This window comes from Sorex fumeus, unplaced genomic scaffold, assembly GCF_029834395.1.
Source record: "Sorex fumeus unplaced genomic scaffold, SorFum_2.1 ptg000178l, whole genome shotgun sequence".
In the NCBI taxonomy this organism is placed as follows: Eukaryota; Metazoa; Chordata; class Mammalia; order Eulipotyphla; family Soricidae; genus Sorex; species Sorex fumeus.
The window spans coordinates 430,625-456,769 of NW_026606235.1; the positions used below are offsets into that span (position 1 = coordinate 430,625).

At 52.6% G+C, this 26,145-nt stretch overlaps 1 protein-coding gene across 1 annotated transcript; it reads right to left on the reverse strand.

Annotated features, from left to right (window-relative positions):
- Window positions 1-1,090: 1,090 nt before the first annotated feature.
- On the reverse strand, window positions 1,091-20,738 carry LOC130017187 (cerebral cavernous malformations 2 protein-like). Its single transcript, XM_056107893.1, has 10 exons — window positions 20,681-20,738; window positions 15,489-15,656; window positions 12,536-12,619; window positions 12,246-12,429; window positions 10,702-11,168; window positions 6,651-6,786; window positions 4,992-5,055; window positions 3,406-3,535; window positions 2,794-2,932; window positions 1,091-1,415 (listed from the first exon to the last, which is right to left on the reverse strand). Exons 1-10 carry the CDS (start codon window positions 20,708-20,710, stop codon window positions 1,102-1,104), a joined length of 1,716 nt encoding a protein of 571 aa, XP_055963868.1. The 5' UTR covers window positions 20,711-20,738; the 3' UTR covers window positions 1,091-1,101.
- Between the last annotated feature and the right edge of the window lie 5,407 nt (window positions 20,739-26,145).

Sequence of the window (26,145 nt, forward strand, 5' to 3'; positions counted from 1 at the left end):
GCCATGGCTGGCTCTGGGATCCCAGCTTCTCTTCCTCAGGGACTTGGGCATGGAGCCAGGCTGCCGTAATGCTGCAAGGGCAAAATCTAATTCCTCTTCCCAAACTCTGAGTTCCCTGGGGGTCTCTTCCTCCTCCCTATCCCATGGCCCCCAGACAACATGGGTGGACAGAGGGAGAATGAGTTCACTGTGAAAGGGGATAGCTTTTTGGGGTTTTGTTTTGGTTTGGTTTTTGGACCACAATCAGTGATGCTCAAGGGTTACTCTTGCCTCTGAGCTCTCCATCCCCAAGGGAATAGCATTCTGGAGCACCTCTCACCAGCTGGACCTTCCTTAATGTCCATGGCACCAGTGTCAAGGGGGGGGGGCCTCATCGAACTCCCCCACATCCACCAGACCTCGGGTTGTCTGGGTCTAACTCCAAGACCTGGATGAGCTACTCGCCTCAGTGCCTGCACCGGGATCCAAGCAGTCCCAGTCAATTCTCAGCAGAAGAGAAAAGCTCTAGTCCGACTCCGGCCATTAGGAATTTGGGAGTAAGATCTAAGAGTCAGAGACCCTTCCCATCTCGACTTTGAGCCTGGGAGTGCACAAGTATGAAACGGGGCATTGGGGCAGGAGTGAAAATCCGGGAGGTAAGACCTTGCACGCAGCCCACCCAGGCTCAATCCCTGGCACCGCCAGGAGTGATCTCTGAGTGCAGAACCAAAAGTAGCCCCAGAGCTCGGCTGGGTGCAGTTCAAATCTGCTCCCACCAAAAAATAGCAAACAAACAAAAAAACAAAAAGGTTGTCTCGGAATTCTTTTTATCACTTTACCAGCAGGTGGAGCCCACTCTTCATCCCTCTGTTGGCCGAGCCCTCGGAACACCGGGCAAGGAAGCTCCCAAGGCCAGTACTCTGAGCAGGCAGAGAAGACTGCCCAGTCCACCCCCTCCCCGGCCGTGCGGTGACGGCCCAGGGCATCCCTGCCCCCTGCAGGCCGCTCCGGGGACTGCAGGACCGGGCCCGCGGGCTGGACCGCCGCTCCCAGAGCGCTCCGGTCCCGGCTGGGGGTCGCCCAGGAGGGGTGCCCGGCCCAGGCACGGGCGGCGGTGGCAGCCTACAGGTAGTTGTCCTCGGCCGCGTCGCCCGCGCCCGGGGAGTCGTCGTGCGCCTCGGCGTCCGTGCTGTCGTCGTCCGGGGCCAGCGCCTCGATGTCGTGCGTGATGTCGGCCAGCAGCCGGTGGAAGGTCTGCGCGGCCGGGCGCTGCCCCGCGCCGTCGTAGCTGCGCACGGCCGACGCCGACGTGGAGCTCATGCTGCGCTTGATGCGGCCGAAGCTGTCGGTGAGGATGCCGCCGTCGCGGATGCCCACGCCCTCCAGGAAGCCCTCGAAGTAGCCGATGTCCTGGTCCGGGATGAAGGGGCGCATCCCTGCCGGTGGAGGGGCCGGGTGAGACCCGGGGCTTGTGGCTAGAGGAGCCCCTAGGCCCTCCGGAGATCGGAGTCCAAGAGCCAGAAGAGACTAAGGATGTGGCACTGCGTGAACTTCCTAGCGCTCGCTCCTCGTGGCATGACAAGGGTCAGCGGTGGGGCCAGGAGAGAACTGCTCCGAGCCTGACCTCCCTTCCCTGGAAAACTGAGACTGAATCCTGTCTGGAAGCGAGGACTTCAACACGCACTCACCACTTGTTGCCTTGGACAGCTTTTACTTTTTATTTTATTTTTTTTTTTTTGGCTTTTGGGTTCATACCCCGGGATATACAGGGGTTACTCCTGGCTCTACACTCAGGAATTACTCCTGGCAGTGCTGGGGGGGACCCTATGGGATGCTGGAAATCGAACCTGGGCGGGCCGCGTGCAAGACAAACGCCCTACCCGCTGCACTATCGCTCCAGGCCCTTGGACTGCTTTTAACTTGGGTTGCTACTTGCTTCTGTAACTTCAGGACTTTGTTTCACGGAGCCTCCGTTCCCTCGTCTGCTAAATGTGGGGGCAAATCATACTTTCTACTTCCCAGAAAGGAGGGCTTTCAATGAGATGGTGCTTGGCACACGGTACTTGCCACATGCCCTGTTGGCTTATTAATATTAGCCCCCCTGTAACTGTTGCTGTTCACCCTTCTTACTCGTTGTGTGACCTGAAACTACTTCCTGAACCCCCTTGAGCTGGATGGAGCTCCATCTTGGGTTCAGAAGGGAAGAAACATCCCCAGACTTGCTGTGAAGAGGAAGTGGGTGTATACCAGTGCCCTGTTCTTCTTTATGGGAACTGGACCACACATTGTGGTGCTTGGGGGCTAGTCCAAAGGCTCGCACCCCAGCTTCCAACATGTGAAGTGAATTGAGCACTCTCTGTCTATCTCTGTCAGTCTGTCTGTACGTCTGTCTGTCTCTCTCTCTGGTCCAGCAATGCTGATCTTTCCAGCTCCATGGTTCTAGGCAAGTCCATTACCCCCCCCCCTTTTTTTGTTTGTTTTTTGGGTCACACCCGGCAATGCACAGGGCTTCCTCCTGGCTCATGCACTCAGGAATCACTCCTGGCGGTGCTCAGGGGACCTTATGGGATACTGGAAATTGAACCCAGGTCGGCCGTGTGCAAGGCAAATGCCCTACCTGCTATGCTATAGAGTCCATCCCCCTTTTGCTCCTCTCCTCTTAAGCCCCTGGAATCTCACTGCCTCACCTTACGGAGGGACAGGGAATAAATCACCACACTCATCCCAGAGTCCAATTCAGACTTTCAGAACCCTTAAGAGGCTTGGGCTTGACCTGGGAGAGGCGCTAGGGTACAGGGGGATGCAGAGGCTCACCGAGGAGGAGGAACTTCCGCCGGTCCCCGTAGAGCTTCAGCAGGCCTGCGCAGTAGTCCTGGATGGGCAGTCCCAGCCGGTATTCCCGCAGCAGCAGCGCGAACTGCTGGATCTCAGGGGGCCCCAGCTTACTCCTCAGCTGGGGGGACATACTGGACATCAGCGGCAGGGAACAACCCCTGGCCCCAAGTGCTGTGGAAGAAAAGTCCCCCAGCCCTCTCCGAGGGCCTGTTTGGCCAGGGGTCCACTCCAAACATTGCCCTGGCCTACTAGAGCGCGTGCAGACCACTGGAGATGCAACTAATAATACTGGAAGACCCTAATCCTGGAACACCAGAGCGGGTTCTCTGGTTCAGACATTAAAGAGGCAGGAATCTCTTAACAGGTACCAGCCTCTGGGGCGTTCCCTGCAGCAGTGTTATAAGGCAGTTCCAAACGGAAAGACACAATGAAGTAAAAGGGGTTTTTTTGTTGTTGATGTTGAAGTTTTTGGATAGATCCTTGAGTTGGATAGGCCTTGTGCATCACAGATGGACAGGGCCATCATGAGTTCAGGACCCCTTCCTGTCACTCCAGCCTCTCAGCCCCAGGGCCTGCACCCTCCCAGCTTACCGTGACCATGTAATCCTGCAGCTGCTCAAGGCTCAGGCCGCTGTGGTCGCTGCCGCTGCAGTGGGAACCGTGGAACGAGGGCGTGGACGTGCCACTGTAACAGGCTTCGAATGTGTCCTGGGAGCCATTGCTGGAGGCACAATGGGGGTGAGGGGGCCTTTAGATCCTCTCTTAGTGGTGGGCTACAGGGGGAGGCTCGGTCATGCCTCCCAGGACTGTGGGCTCTGGGTCCCGACAGCCCTGAAGCTGGTCTCCCTCTGCACTCAGGCCGGGTCGCTCGGCCTTCTCTCTGCCCTCACGCTTCACCTCTGGCCTTTGCACATGCTTTGCCTCTGCCTGGACTAGTCCCCACTTCCACCTTTCACTCAGATCCTGGTTACTCATCATCAGATCCTGACTGTCACTTCCCCAGTGAACTTCCCCTGACCCTCCAAGACAGGAGTCACAAACGAACCAGAGATAACTCAAAGGGCTGGCGTGCAGGCTGGGTAGGAGGCAGGCCCGGGTTCCATCTCTGGCAGCGCACGGCTCCCCAAGCACCACCAGGAGTGACCCCAAGCAAGATGGGAGTAGCCCCGGATGAACTGGATGTGGCCCTCTAATCAAAACTGGGGGCCAGAGAGATAGTGCATGGGGTAGGGCACTTGCCTTGCATGTGGTCAACCTGGGTTCAATCCCCAGCACCACATAGGGTCCCCCAAGTCCCTCCAGGAGTGATCTCTGAGTGCTGAGCCAGGAGTAAGCCCTGAGCACAGACAGGTGTGATCCCAAAACCAAAACCCAAACAAAATAAAACCAGAACACGTGGTCACCGGGTCTGCAGAGTTCACCCGGTCTACACCAGGGCTTCTGTGTCCCTCCATGTCCCCTCCCCACTTCCTTCCACCCTCTCCAAGGGCCCCTGGCTACTGCTCAGACCCGGAACGCCGCCACCCTGATGCTCCGGCTGCTCAGGGTCCTCCCCTTCAGTCTCCACGTCCCTGTTCAAGGGTCACTACCTCCAAGGAGCCCTCCTGTCTCCCCAGAAGGGCTCAGATGTCCCTCTCTCGGCTGCCAGCTCTTCTGCTTAGTGCTTCTCAGCCCTGCTACTCGTGCCCATGGAATAATGGCTCCACTCTTCCCTGCACTGGACTATCGGCCAGCCCGAGCAAGAACCAGGTCTCTCTGCCCAGTGCCCATTTACCCGAGTCCTTGACTTCCTGCCCACGCATCCCTAGCACATGCGCAGTGCGGGCCCAGGGGAGGCTCTGGACAAACAGCGCTTCAGTCCAACATCAACCTCAGGCTTCTGTTTCCCGGGGTGAATGTCCCAACACCATCTTCCATTCTTACTAACAGGGCAGCAGTGTCGCTGGATGGCGAGGACGGTGGACTCCAGAGCCGGCCTGCTCGGGTCCTTCCCAGGTGTGGGACTTTCTAGCAGCCTGACCTCGCGCCCACAGTGGGTCCCCACAACCCCACATGAAGGTAGGATCACTTTCCCACTCTGCTTCTCAGGGGTCTTGGGAACGCTGTGTGTGCACGCTTGCACGCGGGGTGGGGGACGGGTGGGCAAGGACGGCGTTCCCAGCACGAGCAGTACCCACAAGGAGCTGCAGCAGCTGAAGTCAGCGTCGTAAGCGTAGGTCCCGTCCGTGCGGCAGCTCTCACCTGGGGCCGGCAGACAGAGGGATAGATGTCAAGGCAGGGACCAGCGCCCCAGCTGTGTTCCTGGAGGCCCCAACCTCCAGGCCCTGGGCTCTGCTCCCTTGGGACTGGGGTGGAGACTGGGGCATGGTAGGGGGAGAGAGGAGTGAGGGAGGATGCAATTCTGAGGGTCTCAGCTTTCACTGTGAGCTAAAGGGGCAGCCAGGGGCTGCAGCGTTAGTACAGCGGGTGGGCATTTGCCTTGCATGTGGCCGATCCAGGTTCGATTCCCAGCATCCCATATATTCCCCTGAGCACCACCAGGAATAATTCCCGCGTGCAAATTCAGGAGTAACTTCTGAGCATTGCTGGGTGTGACCCCAAAAAATACACAGTAAATAAATAAATAAATGGGCAATCACAGAAGTTACTGACCTGCCCCCACCCCCACCAAAATATTGATTCCTACTTCCCCCCAATATCCAGGATTATCTGTTGAAGACATGGACAGCTTGAAATACGTATTGAGTGGGCATCTTTGTTTGACCAGTATCCCCATGGGCTGGATTATTCGTTTTCCCAGTTCCCAGGATGGGTGAGCCTCCAAAAGACTGTCAGCTCCCCAAGGCTGGCGACCTCGAAGAAGAAGGCTCCCTCGGGGGCCCTGCAGGTGCTGTGGGGAATGAGGCTGTTTTGGAGCAAAGCTACACAATCAGGTACACCACGTCTGAATGCTCAGTCTGCCCTTGACCAGCTGTACGACCTTAAGCAATTACTGGTCACACTGAGCCATAGTGTTCTCAACTGTAAAATTAGACTCAGACGGTCTAACAGCGTTCTTTCATCCATAAAAAAAAAAAAAGAAAGAAAAAAGAAACAACAACAACAACTACAAAAACACCTTACTGGGGGCTGGAGCAATAGCACAGCAGGTAGGGCGTTTGCCTTGCACGCGGCCATCCTGGGTTCGATTCCCAGCATCCCATATGGTCCCCTAAGCACCGCCAGGAGTGATTCCTGAGTGCAGAGCCAGGAATAACCCCTGAGCATGGGCTGGGTGTCGCCCAAAAAGCAAAAAAAAAAAAAAAAAAAAAAAAACTAAACAAACAAACAAAAAACCACCTTACTACTTGAGTATCTGCACTGCTCCTGGTCTCCAGAAGGAACAGCAGATACAGGAAGCAGGACAGACACTGGTGCAGGGAGGATAAAGGAAGACTTGGCACATCATAGTTGATGCTGAATAATAACTCCTACCAACTCATCTCAGCCCTTGACTGCATACAGGGACCAAAACCTCTGGTTTTGATCTAGTGGGGTAAAATAGATCAGTGAGCAGACAGGGCATGTGGTTAGGACCCTCCACAGGGAACCAAACACAGAAGAAGGAGACAAAGTTCCACTCCCAGGACCTTTGTCTGAATCTGGGCATGGGGACATCTAATGAAGAAGCTGTTTGAAGCCATCATGAAAACTGACACTTGATTGGAACTCCAGAAGAGACTGTAATTGCCATGAAGATCAAAACCCCTAAGAAGTTTTCTTGGACTCTGGTTCTTGGGGCACTCCCTTGCCCTTCCAGGCAATCTCATAGGGCAGGGGGGAGATAGATCACTCACTGCGGCTGCAGAGCCACGGTCGCTCAGGAGTGGACGTGTAGTGGTAGCCAGCCCGGTCCACGCACTCGATGCTCTGGTCCCCATAGATGATCTGGAAGACCTGACAGATGAGGGCACAGGACTCCTCGGCAGCATCCTGATTCAGGTGGGGACAGTGACCTCAGGTCCTCCCCGGTGACCAGACAACCCATTTTCTAAAACATCTTGGGAGGCAGTTCAAGGGGTACACACACACACACACACACACACACACACGCACACACACACACACCTTTAAGTTCAATCTGAGACCATCAAAATTATTTCCCATCCCAGGCAACTTGTTGGATCTTGAGTGCATTTATAGAAGCCAGTGACAATTCTAACTCTTCTGCCTTGAAAATATATAAATACCCCAAATTCCGGGAAATTCTTGGACTCTTCTGATACTCATTCTAAAATAAGCCCTCATTTAGTCTAGTTTTCAGGGAGGACACTGAGGCCTGGAGAAATAAAGTAATTAGCCAAGTCTAGAGCCCAGATCTCCATGTCTAAGAAGTAGAGGAATAATTAAAAGTGTGAACATTTTAGCTTTAATACAGTTCCTATTACTGAATGCCATATTTAGATCTGAGCTTCCTGGTAGCCACAGAGAAACTGTAAGCAGAAAAAAACCACAAATTTCAGCCTCTGATAGAAGAAAGGAATTGGTGGGGGCAGGGGGACGGGTTAGGAGCTCAGGGATCACTCTTGGTGGTGCTCAGAAGACCATAAACAGTACTAGGGATCAAACTTCAGTCATCCGCCTGCAGACAGTGTCTTTTTTTTTTTCTTTTTGGGTCATGCCTGGAAATGCTCAGGGGTTACTCCTGTCTCTGCATTCAGGAATTACTCCTAGTGGTGCTCGGGGGACCATATGGGATGCTGGGAATCGAACCCGGGTTGGCCATGTGCAAGGCAAACGCCCTACCTGCTGTACTATCACTCCAGCCCCTTGTGCCTTAACCCCTTTACTATCCCTCTGGCCCAGATGAAAGAAATTTTTTAAGTTCTTGAGTGAAACTTTCTTGAAAGGAAAAAAAAAAGGTCCTGGGTATAAATGAAAAGGTAGCTGAGGGTTAGCATTTTAGGACGAAGAAGTGGACTGTCATCAGACAGAGGTTGATCCTTGCAAAGCACCTAAAAACAGGGAAGAGTTCATACTTCCTGCAGATAGACTCTGGAACTCACGGTGGGGGTGGGGGAAGAGGGAAGTTGTGACAGTGCTGTCTTCACAGAAGGTTTCATACCACTGATGAATCCTGGGCTTGCTATTGCTAAGAAATCATTTTTTTTTAGGGGGGGATGCCGGAATAATAGTACAGCAGGTAGGGCATTGACGGAATACGGCCCCGGATGAGATAGTGAAAATGTGGAGAAGTAGATGCATTTTCATTGTTTCCACAATACAGTCCCCTGATTTGTAGAAAGAGTGGCTGTGGGGCATAAGGATGAGGAGCCAAGAGTCCCTGCAGGGTCTGGAACTGAGTAGCAACAGGCCGTGAGAGGGGTCAGCAGCTAATGTGCGGGCCCTGCAAGTGTGAGGTGATGAGTGCCAGCCCTGATGCCAATGCCTGTGCCAAGCCTGATCCTGGCAGCTCTGCTATCTATGATCCTTGGCACTATAGTCATTTCTTTTCTTCTTTTTATTTTTTTTTGTTTTGTTTTGGGGTCACACCCATCCTTGCTCAGGGCTTACTCCTGGCTCTGCACTCAGGATCATTCCTAGTGCACCTGAGGAACCATATCTGTCAGGTGCTGGGGGAACACACCCAAGTCGGCGGCATGCCAGGCAAATGCCCTACCAGCTGGCTGGCCCCTGCAGTCATGTCTGCCAGCACCTTAGCCAGGTGTGTGGAAGCACTGCAATCAGAACGTGAACCCCCATGAGTACTGTGGTCGAGCATGGGAGCACCACCACCAAGTATGGAGAAGGAGTCCTAGTCATTACAACCTCAACAGAGGGAAGGAAGGTATTAAAACAAAACAAAACAAAACAAAAAATAGAAGATTGGTCCCCTGAGCATGCCAGGAGTGATCCCTGAGCACAGAGCCAGGAGTGAGCCTGGGCGTGACTTAAACCTACTTCCAAAAATTAGAAGGCCAGGGGACTGGAGCGATAGCACAGCGGGTAGGGCGTTTGCCTTGCACGTGGCCGACCCGGGTTTGATTCCCAGCATCCCATATGGTCCCCTGAGCACCACCAGGGGTAATTCCTGAGTGCAGAGCCAGGAATAACCCCTGTGCATGGCCAGGTGTGACCCAAAAAGCAAAAAAAAAAAAAAAAAAAATTAGAAGGCCAGAGAGAGAGTACAGTATGTATCCAGCACTGGCCTTGCATATGACTGACCCCAGCACCATAGATGATTCTCTAAGCACTTCTAGGAGTGATTCCTGAGCACAGAGCGAGAAGCTGAGCACTACCAGTTGAGGCCCAAAACTAAAACCAAAAAAGACTGACCAAAGGAAGAAGAGAGTGGCCATTCATCAAGACAATTCCCTGCGCCCAGGGAAGAGCAGGTTTGAGGGAGAAAACTGGGAGCTCAGCTTTGGGCTGGCTAGTCTAGAGGCTCATCTGGAGATTGGACGGGAAGAGATCAGACCTGGGGAGTTCTGTGTTTTAAACTAGGACACTTGCCTTGCATGTGGCCCTACTGGTTGGAATCCCTGGCACTACATAGAGTCCCCGAAGCACCACCAGGGGTCATTCCTGAGCACAGAGACTAAAAAAAAAAAAAAAAAAAAAAAAAAAAAAAAAAAAAAAAGCCCCGAGCACCACTGGGTGTGGCCTGAAAAACAAAACCCAAACAATCAAAAGTCACTGGACCAGGGATCACAGAGGATGGGTGTTTGGAGGAAAGCGGCTCCAGCCCCACCCCGCCATGTCTATCTTGTTTCCACGGTTCACAGACAGAGGAGACGACTGGGAGGCCCTGCTCAGAGGAAATGCTCAAAGCGCTCAGGCCTTGAAACTGTTTGCTAGACCCTGGGCTCCCTAAGGGAAGGTTCCAAATACGTTTCATGTTTCATCCCTGAATCCAGAGCACTGAGCTCCATGCCTGCCTTGAGGCTGGCAATAAGTGAAGAGAGCCAAATAAAAAGCAAGGCAGGTGGGCTTGCTCTACAAGCCCGTGTTCTCCCATGACACGCATCTCACTTGCTTTTCTCTACGTTTGCTTGCTTGTGTGCCTATTTGTGCTTTCAAACTCCTGTTCTCTCTTGAGCCCATATTTCTTTCCTTTTCCTCTGCCCCTTGCCCCTTTCGTCCAATAAAAACTGTCCTGCTTTACTGAAAAAAAGCAAAGTAAAGCAAAGCAAAGGAGAGAGGGCCAGCACCCAGAGTACAGGCGCCGAGTTTCTGGTTTCCAATGTTGAAACCATCCCCTGTGCTTCCTGTGTGACTTTGCACAAACCCTTGAGTCCCTGAGCCAGCGTCTTCTCCATAGAGGGGACAGAGGCATTGTCTGCTCTAGGAGACAACGTGGCAATGAACTGAGTTAGTGCTGGTTTTGTGTCTGGTATTGGGGGTGCACTGGTTAGCATCTTTATGATTTCTTATTGTGAGCAGGACAATGGCATCATTGGAGAAGGAGCAGGGCTAGACTGGAGGAGAGGGTTGGATTAAATCTGTTTTGATTTGTTTTTATCCTCCTGAGACAGCAGGGGGAGGTGTCTTTTTTTTTTTTTCTTTTTGGGTCACACCTGGCGATGCACAGGGCTTACTCTTGGCTCTGCACTCAGGAATTACTCCTGGCGGTCCTCAGGGGACCATATGGGATGCTGGGATTCGAACCCGGGGTGGCCGCGTGCAAGGCAAACGCCCTACCAGCTCCAGCCCCAGGGGGAGTGTCCTGAGGGTGCCCGGGGCTTAAAGGCCTCTTGGAGTCTGGCACCGAAGTCCTTGTAGGGTCAAAAGCGGCGTGGTCCCCAGGAGCCTCGCGAATGGGACTGCGTGGAGGGTTGGGGCAGAGTCCTCCCAGCCCGAGGCGCCGGCCAGGCGGGGCGCACTGGCGCAAGGTGTCCTGGGGCTCACCCTGTTGGCCACGGCCAGGATGACCAGGTTGCAGTAGGCGTCAGGGCTGGGGTCCTGCGGGTCGAGCGGGTTGGAGCCCGGGTGCCGCCGCTCCCAGCTGCCGCCGCCGCCCGCCTGCCTCCGCTCCCAGCTGCCGCCCGGCTTGCCCGCGCCGCCGCCGCCGCCGCCGTGTCGCCGCTCCCAGCTGCCGCTGAACGTCTGTCGCCGCTCCCAGCTCCCGGACGCCCGCGCCCCCGCGCGCTGCCGCTCCAGGCTGCCGCCGCCGCCGCCGCCGCCGCCCGCCGCCCGGCTCTCGGAGCCCGCGCCCCCGCCCCACGCCATCCTCCAGTCCAGGCTGCAGATGGTGTGGCGCCGCTCCGTGGTGCCCACCCGCCGCTTCTCGGGCGCCGCGCCCGGCGGGCCGGGGTCGCGCGCCGAGCCGCCGGGGCTGGCGTCCACACCCGCCGGCACCGGGTCCACGCCCAGACCTAGGAGCGGCGGGGTGGCCGTCAGCCTCTGGCGATCGGGGCTCAGCGGCCCCTCCAGACGCTGGGGGCACCTCCCCCGCCGCTCGGGGTCCTGCAGCGTCTGTCCACGCCCCTGACTGCTGGTCCCACCCTTGCCCAGCCCCTGGACGCAGGCCCCACCTCCGTCCTCGTCCCTGACCTCAGACCCCCACTCTTTCCCTGCCACTGACCTCAGGCCTCACCCCCTGGCCCCTGCCCTGACCTCAGATCCCCCTCGGTCCCTGCCCCTGGCCGCAGGTCCACCTTTTTCCTGCCCCTGACCCCAGAACCCCACTGTCCCCGCCCCTGATCTCAGGCCCCACCACTTTCCCCGCCCCTGACCTCAGACCCTCCCCCCCATGCCCTCGTTCCATCCCTAACTTCAAAGAGTTGGAGCAGGACCCACCGCACTCCAGTTTTTTCGGGTCCTGCCATCAGCCTCAGGCTTTGCCCTGGCTTTATCCCATATCCCTCCCGCTCTACCCCACCTCGGAGCCCCAGAACTGAAGGCAACCGCCTGCTTCCACCCTCTAGTCTCAGGACTGGATGCCAGTCCTGGGTTCCAGGATTTCGGGACCTACTCCTTGCTTTCGGCTTCCCCCGCCCCGCCCCCAGACTCAGTCCCTCCCCTTTGGGCGTGGTCTGATGCCTCTCCCCAATCACGAGCTCCTCCCCTGGCGCATGGCCCGCCCCCAGGACCGACTTCTTCCCCTCGCCTGGGCCGTCCTAGCCTCACAGTACGCTGGCCACGCCCCCCTCGCCACGCCCTTTAACTTCGCGCCCTGTCCTAGCAGGATTTTACTTCTCTTATCAGGTTTGGCCAGCATCTCCCTCCTGATAGTGTCAGGCCACTTCGTCCTCCTCCGGGTTCCGTCTTTTTACATAACCATATGCAAGCAGGTTATGCAAACGACCTACTCTAGCCTCGTGGTAACCGGGCTTAGTCCTTTTTCATCACCCCATCATCATCCAGCCTCAGGTCCTGCCCACGGTCACTACCCTCGCGAAGGCAAGACCCACCTCCTGGCCCTGCCCCAGCTCTCGCCCCACCCTTTGTACCGGTTTTAAGCACTAGCAGGTGCAGTGCGTCGTCCTGCAGGTAGGAGGCGGCGGCGATCTCGTGCGTGGGGATGCGTAGGATCAGCTCCTCGTTGTCCCGCCAGGTGAGCAGCAGGCAGCGGGCGGACAGGCTCAGGATGCTGTCCTGCTCCGCCGTGGTCTTCAACGGTAGCTCTTTCAGCTGCTGCATGGATAGGCCGGGGAATCTTTTGAGTTCTCGGGGAGGGAGCCATGGGGAAGAGGAAAGGGAGCAAGACCCTGCTCCTCCCCTAGAATCCCCCAAGCCTCACCCTGGCTGTGTCCAGCAGTTGCAGGAGCTCGTCCCGGCTGGAGGGATTCAGTGAAGATGTCACCCAGGTGAGGTGGCCCAGGAACTGGATGGAAATGGAGGAGATTGGTGGGCGATGGGCAGATAAAAATTACTCTGAAACCTTAGAAGTCCTGACACTGTGCCTCTAGACTGAGATTAGAACTAATGAATTATTAATAGCCTGGTAATTGCTATCATTAAAGGGGTTGTAAGAAGGCAGACAGTCCTGAGAGTCGTGTGTACGCTCATTCATATTCTCTTTAAAGATGAGAAGCAAAGACACAACGAAGCTAAATCATATGCTGGATATTTTATAGCTAGAAGAGACAAAACTGACCTCCACCCCCACCCCTACCCCCACCCCCGCCCCATCGCACTGCTAGCTTAGATTGCTCAAACACAAACTTCTGTAGCTAGGAGAGAAGCACAAGTCATTCTAGTGGCCTAAAGGAACCACCCATGAATTCCTGCTTGGCTGGAGGGCCCTGCCACCCCAACACACTGCTGTCAGCTGATTGTACAAAGTCCCTTGGCCCCTGAGATCCTGTCACCGAAGTCAGAGGGAAAGGAAAGATTTGCTGTATTAAGTCAGTATGGAAAGTTGTCAAGAAAAGGAGGCCCCCCAACTAACAACCCAATTCTTCATCCTCAGGTTTAGTTTAATGTTGTCACCTAAATGTTATTCAATCTGAGACTTTTATTTTCAGTTTTAGTTTTCTAGGTGAATTCCACCACTTTATCTTTATTTCCTAGGAAGTGTCTCCTAGAAAATATAAGATACTAAATTTAAAGTCCATGTGAACAACTACTTTCAAAAAAAAGTTTTAGAAAAAGTATTTTTAGTTCCATGCAATTTTTTTTTGTGGGGAGGTTTTGGCCATACCTGGCAGTGCCCAGGGCATACTCCTGGCTCTGTGCTCAGAGATCACTCCTGGCAGTCACCAAGACAAGTGCCCTGCCTGCCCCCTCCCCCCTTTCCTGGCCCCTCTATGCAATATTTGCAACATATAAATACTAAAAAAAAAAAAAAGTAAATCATGGAGCGATAGCACAGCGGTAGGGCGTTCGCCTTACAAGCGGCCAGCATGGGTGACCTGAGTTCGATTCCTCTGCCCCTCTCGGAGAGCCCGGCAAGCTACCGAGAGTATTTGATATGCCAAACACAGTAACAACAAAGTCTCCAATGGAGACGTTACTGGGCCCGCTCGAGCAAATCGACGATCAACGGGAGGGCCTTTACCTTTACCTTTACCTTACATTGCTCATCAGAAATTCAAATGTAGGGGTCATAAAGATAATACAGTGGGTAAGGCACTTGCCTTGTATGTGCCTGACCCGGGTTTGATCCCTGGATACCTTATAGTCCCTTGAGCACTGCCAGAAATGATTCCTGAGTGCAGAGCCAAGAGTAAATACTGGGTACTGCTAGATGTGCCTCCTCAAAAAAAAAAAAAAAATCAAATGTAAATGAACTCCTGTCTTTCCTAAATCTGCCATACCTACCCCACTCCTTCATGGCGTCCCTAAGCTAGGAGCACCCTGGCATGACCTGAACTGTTAGCGGTTGCAGCCCTGGATTCCTATAACCTGGACACTGTGTGGGTTGCAACAACATACAGGCCCCCAAACCCCCCAGGAAGGTGTGGCGGTTCCATGCGCAGAGCACTTTCCGGTCTGTGCTCCCCAGAAGAATCCCCCAACCTCTGCAGAGATGGGAACGCTGAGACCAGGGAGTGGAGGGCCTGGCAGAAGGGTTATGCCAGGGTTCACAGCAGAAGGCAGAGGCGCACCCAGCCCGGGCTGCCCTGTGCCCCACAGGGATTGAGGCTGGTGTGGGGGAGAGCAGAGGCTGGCCCCGTCACATTCCCGACACACCATCCTGCTTAGTGATGCCTGCCGCTGAAGGAGCCTGCCAGCAGGGCGGAAGCGGGAAGGTCACTCCGACCTCCCCCCTCCCTTTGCCTTTCTTCACTGAAAGCAGGGATAAATCTTCTCCCGGGGGACTGAAGACCTCCCTATCACCAATACAGGGAATTTAGGGCTGAGATAAATCTTCTTTCACTGGGTGTTACCCTCCCAGCTCAAATCCTTCTGCCTTGACAAAGCTTCCTGAATATTTCTTTGTTTAAAAGGAATAAAGACTTCCTTCTCCTGGTCACTTCTTGGGGGTTTTGTGAAGGATCTCAAATTGTAGGTGTAAACATTTTTGAGACACACAAAAGAATTTCGGAACCAAGCAGCTCGCTGCAGAGATGCCTCTGGGCCCTGTGCCAGGCCGATTTCACCGGGTGTCTCAGAGGGGAGCAGGTGTTGTCCCTCCACCTGTTCCCTTGGAATCTCAGTGGCTGCCAACTTCCAGAACTCAGTCAAAAGCCCAAGGACGCGGGACCAGTGACTGCAAACTCCAGGTCTCAAGGGACAGGGGATGGGCCAGTCCTTCCCATCTCCCCACCCCTATGGGACCCTGAAGGTCACGCCCACGAACTGCCTTTGGCTGCTACTTAAGCTTATTAACAGCCGTGATCCAGAGACACACAAAAGAATCTCAGAACCGAGCAGCTCGCTGTAGAGATTTCTCCAGACCCTAACGATCTAAAATTTTAGAATTCAAGGAGGCTGCGCAACATCTTATGCTGTTCATAACAAGCAATACAAAATAAATTATCTAGCATCTGACTGTTCAGCAGGTTTGAGTGGTGGTGGGAAAATTCAAAATAATGGTGGTGGGAAGGTATAATGGTGGTGGGACTGGTGTCAAAATATTGAATGTAATCCATTATTGTGAACAACTTTATGAAAATAAAATTTAAAAATATTTTAATGTGTCCTCTCCCAGGCCTGTCTTTGTCAGTTTCACTCACAGCCCCTCCCCGCTGCACTCCTCACCTAAATGTCTTCTCCCCACCACCCCCGGGTCCTCACCCTGCACATACCTTAACCTCTTTCTCCAGGTAGTCGCACAGCAGAATCTGGGGGTCGATGAGGTAGTCGGGGGGGTAGAGGGGCATCGAGTGCAGAGGCCTGCGGCTCACATTGCTCCGACAGGCTGCCCGGCGTGCTGCCTTGGGGAACACCAGTCGACGGATGGGTGATACAAAGCCCTGGGGGAGGAGGAAAGTGGGGCAAACATAATAAAGTCGGCAATGAGCCCTGATTTGTGTGAATGGGGGCACACCAGCAGGTGCTCAGGGCTTACTCCTGGCCCTGTGCTCAGGAATCACTCCGGTGGTGCTCAGAGAACCATCTACAGTGCCGGGAATCACAGTGAGCTTGGCTACATGACAAAGCAAGTGACTTAAACCCTGTTCTATCTCTCTGGCCCACCTTCCCTGGTTTAATTCTCACAAAATTTTTGTGAACAGGAATACCTCTGTAATCCCCATTTTAGAGAAGAGAAATGAAGCCTCAGAGAGGGAACAAGCTGACCTCAGTAGTTAGTTAGTGCTGAATAGTCTGGTTCTAGGGTCTCCCCCCCTTTTTTTTTGCTCTTTGGGATCACACCCGGAGATACTCAGGGGGTCCTCCTGGCTCTGCACTCAGGAGTTACTCCTGGCGGTGCTCGGGGTACTATATGGGATGCTGAGGATCGAACCCAGGTTAGCCACGTGCTAGACAAGTGCCCTCCCCACTTCACTATTCCTCCAGCCCCATAGGGCCTCCCTTCTAAACTCCCAGCTGAGTGGGGAGGTCCCGCTCGGGCGCAGGATCATACTGAAGGAATGAACCCAGGCTTCAGCAAGACAGGAAAAGGTTGAAATTTTACTTGTATAGGGTCCACAAGCATTTGTTAAGCTGTTTTCTTGCTTTGCCAATTATTAGACATAATAAATATATTAGTGGACTAGAGATATAATATACGGTTTATGGCACTTGCCTGGCTTGTGGCTAAAGCTATTATCCTGGTTAGAGTCCCAATATTACATATAGTTTGGTTCTCCAAGCACCATTACCAGGCATAACCGGAACCAGGAATAGCTCCCAAGCACCACTGGGTGTAGCCCATTTACACTAGCAAATTAATAAGTTCGCAGTGGGAACTTGCATAAAGTGAGCTGGAGAAAACTGCACTGCACTGTAGCACTGTACTGTCCTCCCGTTTATCGATTTGCTCGAGCGGGCAAACGCCTTGCCAGCTGTGCTGAAACTAATAGTGCAAATTCCAGGCCCTTTGTCCGGACTTTGACATCAAGATCTCAAAAGGAAGTTGGAGGGTTGGGAGTGTGAGCAAGTGCAGTGTCACACGTTATGTGTGTGAGGTCCTGGTTTCAGTCCCTGGAACTATGTGACTTCCAATCACTTTAGCAACAGCAAAGGAAATTGGAGCTCTACTCTAGAGCAGGGCTTCTTAACACCCAACCCCCTTTCACCCAAGAAATGCAACACGGGCCCACATTGCCAGAAACAACTGATTCCTGTAAAATGAATTACATTTTAGTTGTTGCACACTCAGAAACCTTTTAAGGGACAATTTCTCCCCGCCTTGCAACCCCCGCATTCAATTATGCAATCCCCTATTCGGTCATTACCTACAGTTTAAGAAGTTAGGCTGGGTCCAGAGGGTTGGGGCAAAGTTTTGCATGCGGGAGGCCTGGGTTCAATCCCCAGCATCACCTGGAACACTGAGCACCACTGCAAGCAACCCCAGAGCTCTGTGCGAGCAGCCCCTGTACACTGTTGGGTGCGGCCCCCAAACTGGCTAACAAAGACCGAAAACACTCGCCTGGAAGCAGAGGGGTGCTAAAGCGGCAGCTCTCCTGAGGGGCTCTTGGATCCACAGCGGCAGGGCCCCTGGGATTTTGAGAGGCAGGCTCCTCTCTGTAGAGGCATGCACGTTCCCTGTAGATGTATTCAATCAGAACTTGGGGGGAAAAAAAAAAGAACTTGGTCTGAAACCCTGTGATCTGTATTTTCTTGATCACAGCAGGTGATTTTGATGCATGCCCAGCTCAAACTGTGAACCTCCTCCAATGGTGTCCAAATGAAGTGCCTGAGAGCTCTGCGAACAAAGCATCTGGGGTACAGCTTCCCAAGCAGAGGGCACAGCATATGCACAGGCCCGGGGCCTCCAAAGCTGATGAACACCAGCATGAAGCTGAGCTGGAGGAGGTGATGTAGTCGGCTGGAGACGAGGCCTCTCCACAACTTTATCACTTGGGCGTGTGGATAATTTTCAGCTAAGATCAGCCAAGGCTCTGGCAGGCTCAAGAGACTTTTTTTAAGTACTCCTGTAACTGCCTAGAAGCTTCCACTTTGTGGATATTCCCCAGATTTAATTTAGCCCCAGAAATAATCTATCTAAGCAAACTTTTTATTTATTTGTTTGCTTGGGGGCCACACTGGGCATGCTCACAACTTACTCCTGGCTCTGTGCCCAGGTGTCATTCCTGGTAGGGCTCTGGAAACAATTTGGGGTGCCAGGGATCAAACCAGGTCAGTCATGTGCAAGTGCCCTACTCTGGCCCTGGAAAAGATGAAAAACTATCTTGGCCAGGAAAAAGGTAGTCTGGGGTCCTTTCTTCATGCAAGTCCTCGTCCTCTCTCCTTGAAACCCAAGCCCCTAATTTTATTCCTTACCTCTGGTTTTAAAAAACAAAAGCAAAGCTTGTTTTGAGCTCCTTTATATTAGAATTTACATTCAGATAGCTTCTCCAGATTTACCTCATTCAAAAAAGTGTTGCCTCCCACTAAGTGGCCTGCTGTTAGTTTGCTAGCTCAACAACCCTCGAGCCCAGATGGGTAGGGGAGATTTTCTCTCTGCCTCTCCACTGACGTTGGGGTTGACTGCAGAAAAAGTCATATGCAGAACTCTTGAATGCCAGAATGGGACTGGGACTATTCTGCTTGTGTGAGCATGTGCGCATGCGTGAGTGGCATGCAGAGGTACCTATTTTGTCTGTAGCCCCAAGTATTCCAGCTCTACCCAATACTCTGCAGGTCAATCTCTTTGACCCCCCCCCCCACAATGCCTGCACCTCATTCCAAATACAAGAAAGGCCCTTTACAATTATCATTCGCTACATCCTTTATTACCACCACAGGGCATTGGCACATGCTGTTTCTCTACCTGAAATATGTTTCCTGTCTCCCTTTCTTTCCAGCGTCAGAGCTGAGGCTCAAGTTGACCTACCTGGGGATAGATCTCCTGCTATTTCATCTCCCAGATTTTTAGGCAACTTTATATTTACTGACATTGGGCAAGGTTTGGGACCATATCTGGCAGTGCTCAAGAACCATTCACAGCTTTTTCTCCAGGGGTCAAACCTGGGGACAAGGCATAAAACCTGGGCTTCCTAAATGCAAACCCTGGGCTTAGTCCGCTGCCCTACCTCTTCTGTCTCACCTTGATAATCCTTGTTGGGTTTTTTTGGCCACTCCTGGTGGGGCTCAGGGGTCACACTAGACAGTGCTAGGGAACCTTATGGGGTGCCAGGATTCCAACCAGGTCACGGCTGCAGCTGCAGGCTAGTTCAAGAACCTTAACCTTTGTACTATCTTATGTTCATTTTGATTTTTTTTTCTTTTTTGGGCCACAGCCAGCGATGTTCAGGGGTTACTCCGGATTCTGCTCTCAGGAATTACTCCTGGAGGTGCTTGGGGATTCCGGAGGTCAAACCCGAGTCGGCCATGTGGAAGGCATGTGTGAAAGGCAAACACCCTTTCTGCTGTACTGTCTCTCTGGCCCCTGGTCCATTTTGATTAAAAAGAAGAATTGTTTTGATCATTGTATAATCGAAACCCAAGCACAAAAATGTGTAAGTCTACAACTGTACCTCATGGCGTCTCACTAATAAAAATTAAAAGAAGAAGAAGAAGAAGAAGAAGAAGAAGAAGAAGAAGAAGAAGAAGAAGAAGAAGAAGAAGAAGAAGAAAAAGAAGAGGAAGAGGAAGAGGAAGAGGAAGAAGAAGAAGAAGAAGAAGAAGAAGAAGAAGAAGAAGAAGAAGAAGAAGAAGAAGAAGAAGAAGAAGAAGGAGAAGAATTGTTGCCTTCTTGCTAGACAAAGGGTAAAGGGTCCCTGGGGGTGGGCAGGGAGCTCATCTGAGTTTGCTCACCCTGTGCTCACTCCAGGCGTAGTGCTGGCCCTCAGTTGGTGCCCCACAGGTGTCTACAGAAAGAATAACTCAAGAGAGAACCACAGCCACTATGATTCCAGCCCCTCAGAGCCCTCTGGATTTCCCTGGGAGCCTGGCCAGGCTTCCTTAGGGGAGCTGGGGGAGAAAACTCCATGGGCGTGGGAAGGGGGACCTTAAGGGCTAGCTGAGAACAAAGACAACCAAGGGAGATACACAGAGAAACAGACTAGAAAGCTTGGGGTGGGTCATACCCTTTGGTACTCAGGACCTACTCCTGGCTCCTGACATGGAGGACTGGGGAATAAGGACCAGGTCAGTTGCATGCAAGGCAAGCATCTTTTTATTTATTTTTCTGTTTGTTTGTTTTTTGGGTCACACCCAGTGATGCTCAGGGGTTACTCCTGGCTCATGCACTTAAAAATTACTCCTGGCGGTGCTCAGGGAACCATATGGAATGCTGGGAATTAAATCCAGGTCAGTCGCGTGCGAGGCAAACGCCCTGCCCGCTATGCTATCACTCCCAAGGTAAGCGTCTTGACCCTGTACTGTACCTCTAGGATCAGGGTAGAAAACCTGTGAGTCAGGAAGGGGTGAAGAGCAGACTTTGGGGCCCAGGGCGGTGCGCTAGATTGGAAGCCCTCTGAGCGGAGACTTTGGAATGAGGGCCTCAGCTTCTCAGCACAGCATCGCCTTGATGAGGTCCTGACCAGGAAGAGGAGTCAGTCTGTCTCTCCGTCTCAGAAGGGGCAGGAGGGAGGCACTAGGAACCCTGGAGAAGCCGGTGGGGTGCCCTCCCAATGACTCTATGTTTCCCGGTTTCTCTAGAAGATTCTCTGGTCATTCCAGGCAGGCACTGAGAGTGGAGACACCGGTGAGGGGCTTTGGAGCCCAAATATCTGACTTTTCAGGAGTAAGGGGAAAGCACCCTCCAATGGAGAAGAAAGTCCCTCCTGAAGCAGCTCATTATCCATCAGCCCCCTGCCCCTCTGCACCGCCCCCCACCCAGCTTTCGCTCCCCCAGCTCCGAGGACACCTCTTCTCGTCTCCCACCTACCTTTTTCCCTTTCTTGACTTCATATTCCATGGTGCAGCGTTCCCTGTGCGGCCACTGTCCCGGCACCCCCTCCGCCTCTCCCCACAATCCCTTTGTTCTTTTTCCTGCCTGGTCGGAAACTCCACCAGCCTCGCAGTTCCTGCCCCTCCTGTCTGACAGTGAGGGGGGCTGGGACATACTGCAGGACTCAGCCTGGGGACCCAGTGGCTGGCCGAGGAGTGGCCCTTGGCCAGGAGGCAGTTTTGGGAGCTTGGGAACTGAGAAAGGTAGGGAAGCGATCTCCCAAATTCCGCTCCCACTTCTGCCACTGAGCTGACGTTGCCCTGACGTTGGCAAGGTTGACCAGTTTCCCTCCTCTCAGCCTCAATTTCCTCTCCATGATTGGGGAATCAACACTGCCTCCCTCTCCGGGCTGTTGGGCTGAGAAATAAACGCGAGTGGGCAGGAGAAGCACCTTGAATGATCAGGCCTTGTATCCTAGAAAGCAAAGATTTTGAAAATTAATCATCTTAATGGAGGGGGGTGCACAGTGGAGGCAGACTGGCTGGGTTCCAACTCTAGCTCTGCCATCTACAGGGGTTATGATTTTGGGCAGGACCCTTTATTCTTTTGGCTTTTTGGGTCACACTGGCGTCACTCAGGGGTTACTCCTGAGACTATCCTCAGGAATTAACTCCTGGTGGTTCTTGGGGGAACATATGGGACACTGGGGATTGAACCAAGGCCAGCCAGATGTAAGGTCCTACCTGCTGTATTATCACTCTAGACCCACTGGGCTGGACTCTTAATCTCTTGGGTTTGCATCTGCGAAATGAGCCCTACTTTGAGTCTGGCCTCACAGTGACTGTAAAATTAAGTGCATGACGGGGCTGGAGCGATAGCACAGTGGGTAAGGCATTTGCCTTGCACGAGGCTGACCCAGGTTTGATTCCCAGCATCCCATATGGTCCCTTGAACGCCGCCAGGAGTAATACCTGAGTGCATGAACCAGGGGTAACTACTGTGCATCGCCGGGTGTGAGCCAAAAAGCAAAACAAGAATAGCAACAACAACAACAACAAATTAAGTGCATGATGACGTCTCCTGGCATATTAAAAGCACTAGATAAGTATGAAGTGGGACTGGAGAAATAGAGATAGTGGGTAAGGGAATTGCCTTGCACACAGCTGACCTGGGTTTCATCCCCAGCACCTGATATGGTCTCCCGAGCACCAGTAGGAGTAATTCCTGAGCACTGAGCCAGGACTAAGCCCCGAGCACTTCCAGGTGTGGCCCACAAACAGAAACAAAAGTATGAAGCATACGAAAGTCTAGGAGTTTCTGTTTTTAAACAACAACAACAACAAAATAATTAATTTTCCTGTCTAGGGTTTCTGTTCTAAGCTGTTTGGGCTTCTTTAAATGGGGTCTTTCCTGACAAGGCTGGCCTGATGGTCCAGGGCTCAAGGCCACTGTTTAACTGTCCCTTGGGAGAATATTAGAGAGAGAAGCCCACTTTGTGGCTCATTACTGGGTCCCAACTTAATGACTTTCATCTCACTTACTCCTCATAACCCCAGGGTACCAGTTTATGGGATGAATGAGAATCATTATCAGACAGAATTTTAAAAACAGGTGAGATTATTCCAATGGTAGATGCCCTGAGTACAACCCCCTGCAGATCATGACCCCTCCCAGCACCCACCTCACCCCTGCGCTAATGGATGTGGCTCTACGATAATAAAACCAGGTGGAACTGCAGAAATTGCTTTACAGAGATCACATCGTGAATGAGAGAGGTGGTCCTGGGATTTCTGCCTCTTCTGGAGCTGATGGCTTGTTCCGGGTATCGAGGCTCAAAGCACACTGTACGCCCATTTGCACCTTGCCAAGATGCCTGGGTTCTGGAGACCCCAGCTTTGGAGTTTATTGACGGTATGACTCCAGGCAGGATGCTTATTGTAGCTTTCTTTTTTCTTTTTTTCCTCTTTTGGCGATGCACAGGGGTTCCTCCTGGCTCTGCACTCAGGAATTACTCCTGGCGGTGCTCAGGAGACCAAATGGGATGATGGAATCGAACCCAGGTTGGCTGCACGCAAGGCAAACTTCCTACCTACTGTGCTATCACTCCAGCCCCTATTGTAGCTTTCTTAAAGCCTTGGCCTGCAGTGGGAGGTGTAGCAGAGACACATCAGGCCAGGACGAGAAAAATGGATAGAATAGTGCAGGAGACAAAGCACAAGAGAGCTCTGTTTGTTCTGAAAGCATGGACATGCCAGCTCAGTGGCGAGGGGAGCAAGGGTCAGAGCTTCCTCTGGGCGCTCCCAACCACCAGCCTTTCCCCTTTCCTCTCTCCTTTGGGAGTAGGGCAAGGGGCCAGGCTAGCACAGAGAGCTAGCACAGAGAGCCCTCCCTCCAGACCCCTGCTTCACTTCTCAAAGGCAGGAAGTAAGATTTTAATTCACCCGCTGGGCCAGCCAGAAGAAGCCTGAAGTGCAACCTAATCCCTGCATCCGCTCCTTGAGTTTCCTTGACTCAGTTCCAAATGCCCCCATCAGAGTGGTAGCAGGGAAAGGAAAGTGATCTCTTGCTCCCTAGCAGCTTTTTTACAAGCCTCTCTCAATTTATTTATTTTTAAACTTTTATTTATTTATTTTTGCTTTTTGGGCCATACCTGGCGATGCTCAGGGGTTACTCCTGGTTCTGCACTCAGGAATTACTCCTGGCGGTGCTCAGGGGGCCATATGGGATGCTGGGAAATGAGCCCGGGTCAGCCGTGTGCAAAGCAAATGCCCTGCCCGCTGTGCTATTGCTCCAGCCCCCACTAGCCTCTCTCAAGCTCCTTCTATAAAACGAGGAGTTTGGGGGCTGGAGTGATAGCACAGTGGGTAGGGCACTTGGCCTTGTGGCCAACCTGTGTTCGATTCCCAGCATCCCATATGGTCCCCTGAGCACCACCAGGAGTAATTCCTGAGTGCATGAGCCAGGAGTAACCACTGAGCATCGTGGGGTGTGACCCAAAAAGCAAAAAAAAAAAAAAAAAAGAGGAGTTTGGTTATTCCTCGACTAACCCCAAATACTGCTGAACTACTTGGGAGAGAAAGAGTACAGCCGGAGTTCCAAAAGCCATTATAAGAAGCCCACACTCTGTGTTCCCTGCAGACCCAGCCCAGAGTCACCGAGAGAGCAGAGGAAATGCCAGCGGGTGTGGGTGGAGGCAGGACTGAGAACAAATGTCTCATCTCTCGGAGACCCCATCTTCACTTGTCAGCAGCAGGATAATGGTGGCGCTTGAATCAGAAGGCGGCTGCAGGAATTAAATGGGAACATGAAGGATAGTGGAGAACGGATGATTAAAATTAACTTGTGAATGAAGAAAGCCTTGAGTGAAAAAGCATGCCTCTGCTCTCAACTTAAGAGTTGTGGCAAATGTCATTTGTCTCTCTGGAGCCACTGTCAGTCGATGGACGGCGGCTCCCTGGAGCTCTGTGTAGAGGATTATAAAAGATGGTGTGAGAAGGGGGATTGATGATCAATGCCCACCGTGAGACAGGACGGGGGCAGGTGGCAGCCAGATGTACAATCCTTATGCTGACCCAGATCGGGTTAGAGAGGAGGGCACCCGAGCAAACAACTCTGATCCGGACATGGATGATTTGGGAACAGGCAGAACCAGGACCCGGTCGCCCGCACTGGGTACTGGAGCCAAACCTTGCGGGGTGTCTGGGCAGAGGATGCAGTTCGATTGAAGACACGGTATCTAAGCTGTTTTGGTGAGCTGCCCAGGGTGGCTCAGACAAGAACAGAAATTTGTTCTCTCTCAAGACTGGAAGGCTGGTGGGAAGTGCTTTCAGGGCTGCTTTATCTGAGCTGCTCAAAATGGCAACTTCCTTATATTTTGGACTGGAGTTAAATACAGCCATAGGCCTTATGAGTGTCCCCGCTTCCTGTCCTGGGGCCCTAATCCTCAGTATCTTGGTGTGTGGCTGGAGGGAAGGTTTAAGTGAAAACGAGGCTGTAGAGTGGATGCTAACCTAACTTGTGTCCCTATTTATAAGAAAAAGTAATTTGAAGCCCCCAGAGGGATACTGGAGGTACACTCAGAGGAATGACAGAGAGAGATGCAGACGACATTAATCTGCTGAGGCAGTGATTTTGGCTTTCTAGCCTCCAGAACTTTAAAAATCAATTTCTTTTTCCTTTTTTTTTTTTTGGTGGGGGAGGGGGACACATCTGGTGATGCTCAGGGTGACTCCGGGCAGGCTAGGGGGCCAATATGTAGTGCCAGGGATCAAACTGGTCAGCTGCATGCAAGGTAAGGGCTCTACCCACTGTATTCTCTCTCCAGCCTCTCTCCCCCAAATATTAATTTCTCATAAAATACAGGTTGGGGCTTAGAGAGCTACTACTGGGGTTGAATTTGCCTGCATGCAGCCAACTCTGATTCAATCCCTGTCACCACACAGTCCCTCATGTGGCCTTAGGGTCCCCTAGCACCACTACTGGGGGGGACCTGGGTAACCCTTGTGTGAGGGCTCTCACCCCCATCACTCCAATTCTGTTGCTGCTGGTCTCAGGACATATTGAACCTTCTCTGACTGCTTACGAGCATCCCTATCTGAGGCCATTTGTGACTTGCCTCCTGGGGCCAGGTTGGAGCTACAGGACCTAGAACTTGGGAGGGGGGCTCTTGGGGATGGGGCCCTCTCTGCATGAAACAAAAGTGGGAAAAGTTTTTAGAGGGCCTCTGGGAAACAGAGTAGCTAGTTTGGAGGGCCTGTGGATGGAGTGTTGGTGTTGGGAGGTGAGGCACAAGGGCGTTTGGGGCTGTAATAAGTCAGTACCAGGCAGAAGAGATACTGATCTTTAGGGACCCTGGGGAGGTTCTTTAGCAAGAAATGTTATGCTCAGATTGGGGTGTGTGTGTGTGTGTGTGTGTGTGTGTGTGTGTGTGTGTGTGTGCGCGCGCGCTTCTATATGTGAGTGTGGTCCTCAAAGTGAGATCCTCAGACTCTTTGTTATCAGAATCTTCTAGAGAAAAAATTTTAAGGGATAGTTCCCAAGTATGTGCGTTCTACCTTCTGGCTTGGATGCTAGAAATTTGCATTTAAAACAAACCCCTTCTCCCCCAAGTAGTTTTTGCTTTCTTTTGTGGTCATACTCAGTGGTATTCAGGGTGTGCTCTTGTCTGTGCTCAGGGATCACGCCTGGCAGTGTTCAGGGGAACATATGGGATGCCAGGGGGCAAACCATGTGCAAAGTAAATGCTCCAACTCACTTCACTATTGCTCTGGCCCTTCCTCCAGGTGATTTTGAAGTGTATTGAAGTTTGCTAATCAAATGGAGGCAGTTAGGCCCTTAGGGGCAAATAGACCTTCTAGATTGTTGAGATTTTCCTCTTGACCGTGCTTAGGAGAGTGTCTGCCACGCACTTGGCACTCACTACATGCGTTTTTTAGTGGGTTCTGTGTGTGTAACTTCGGTCT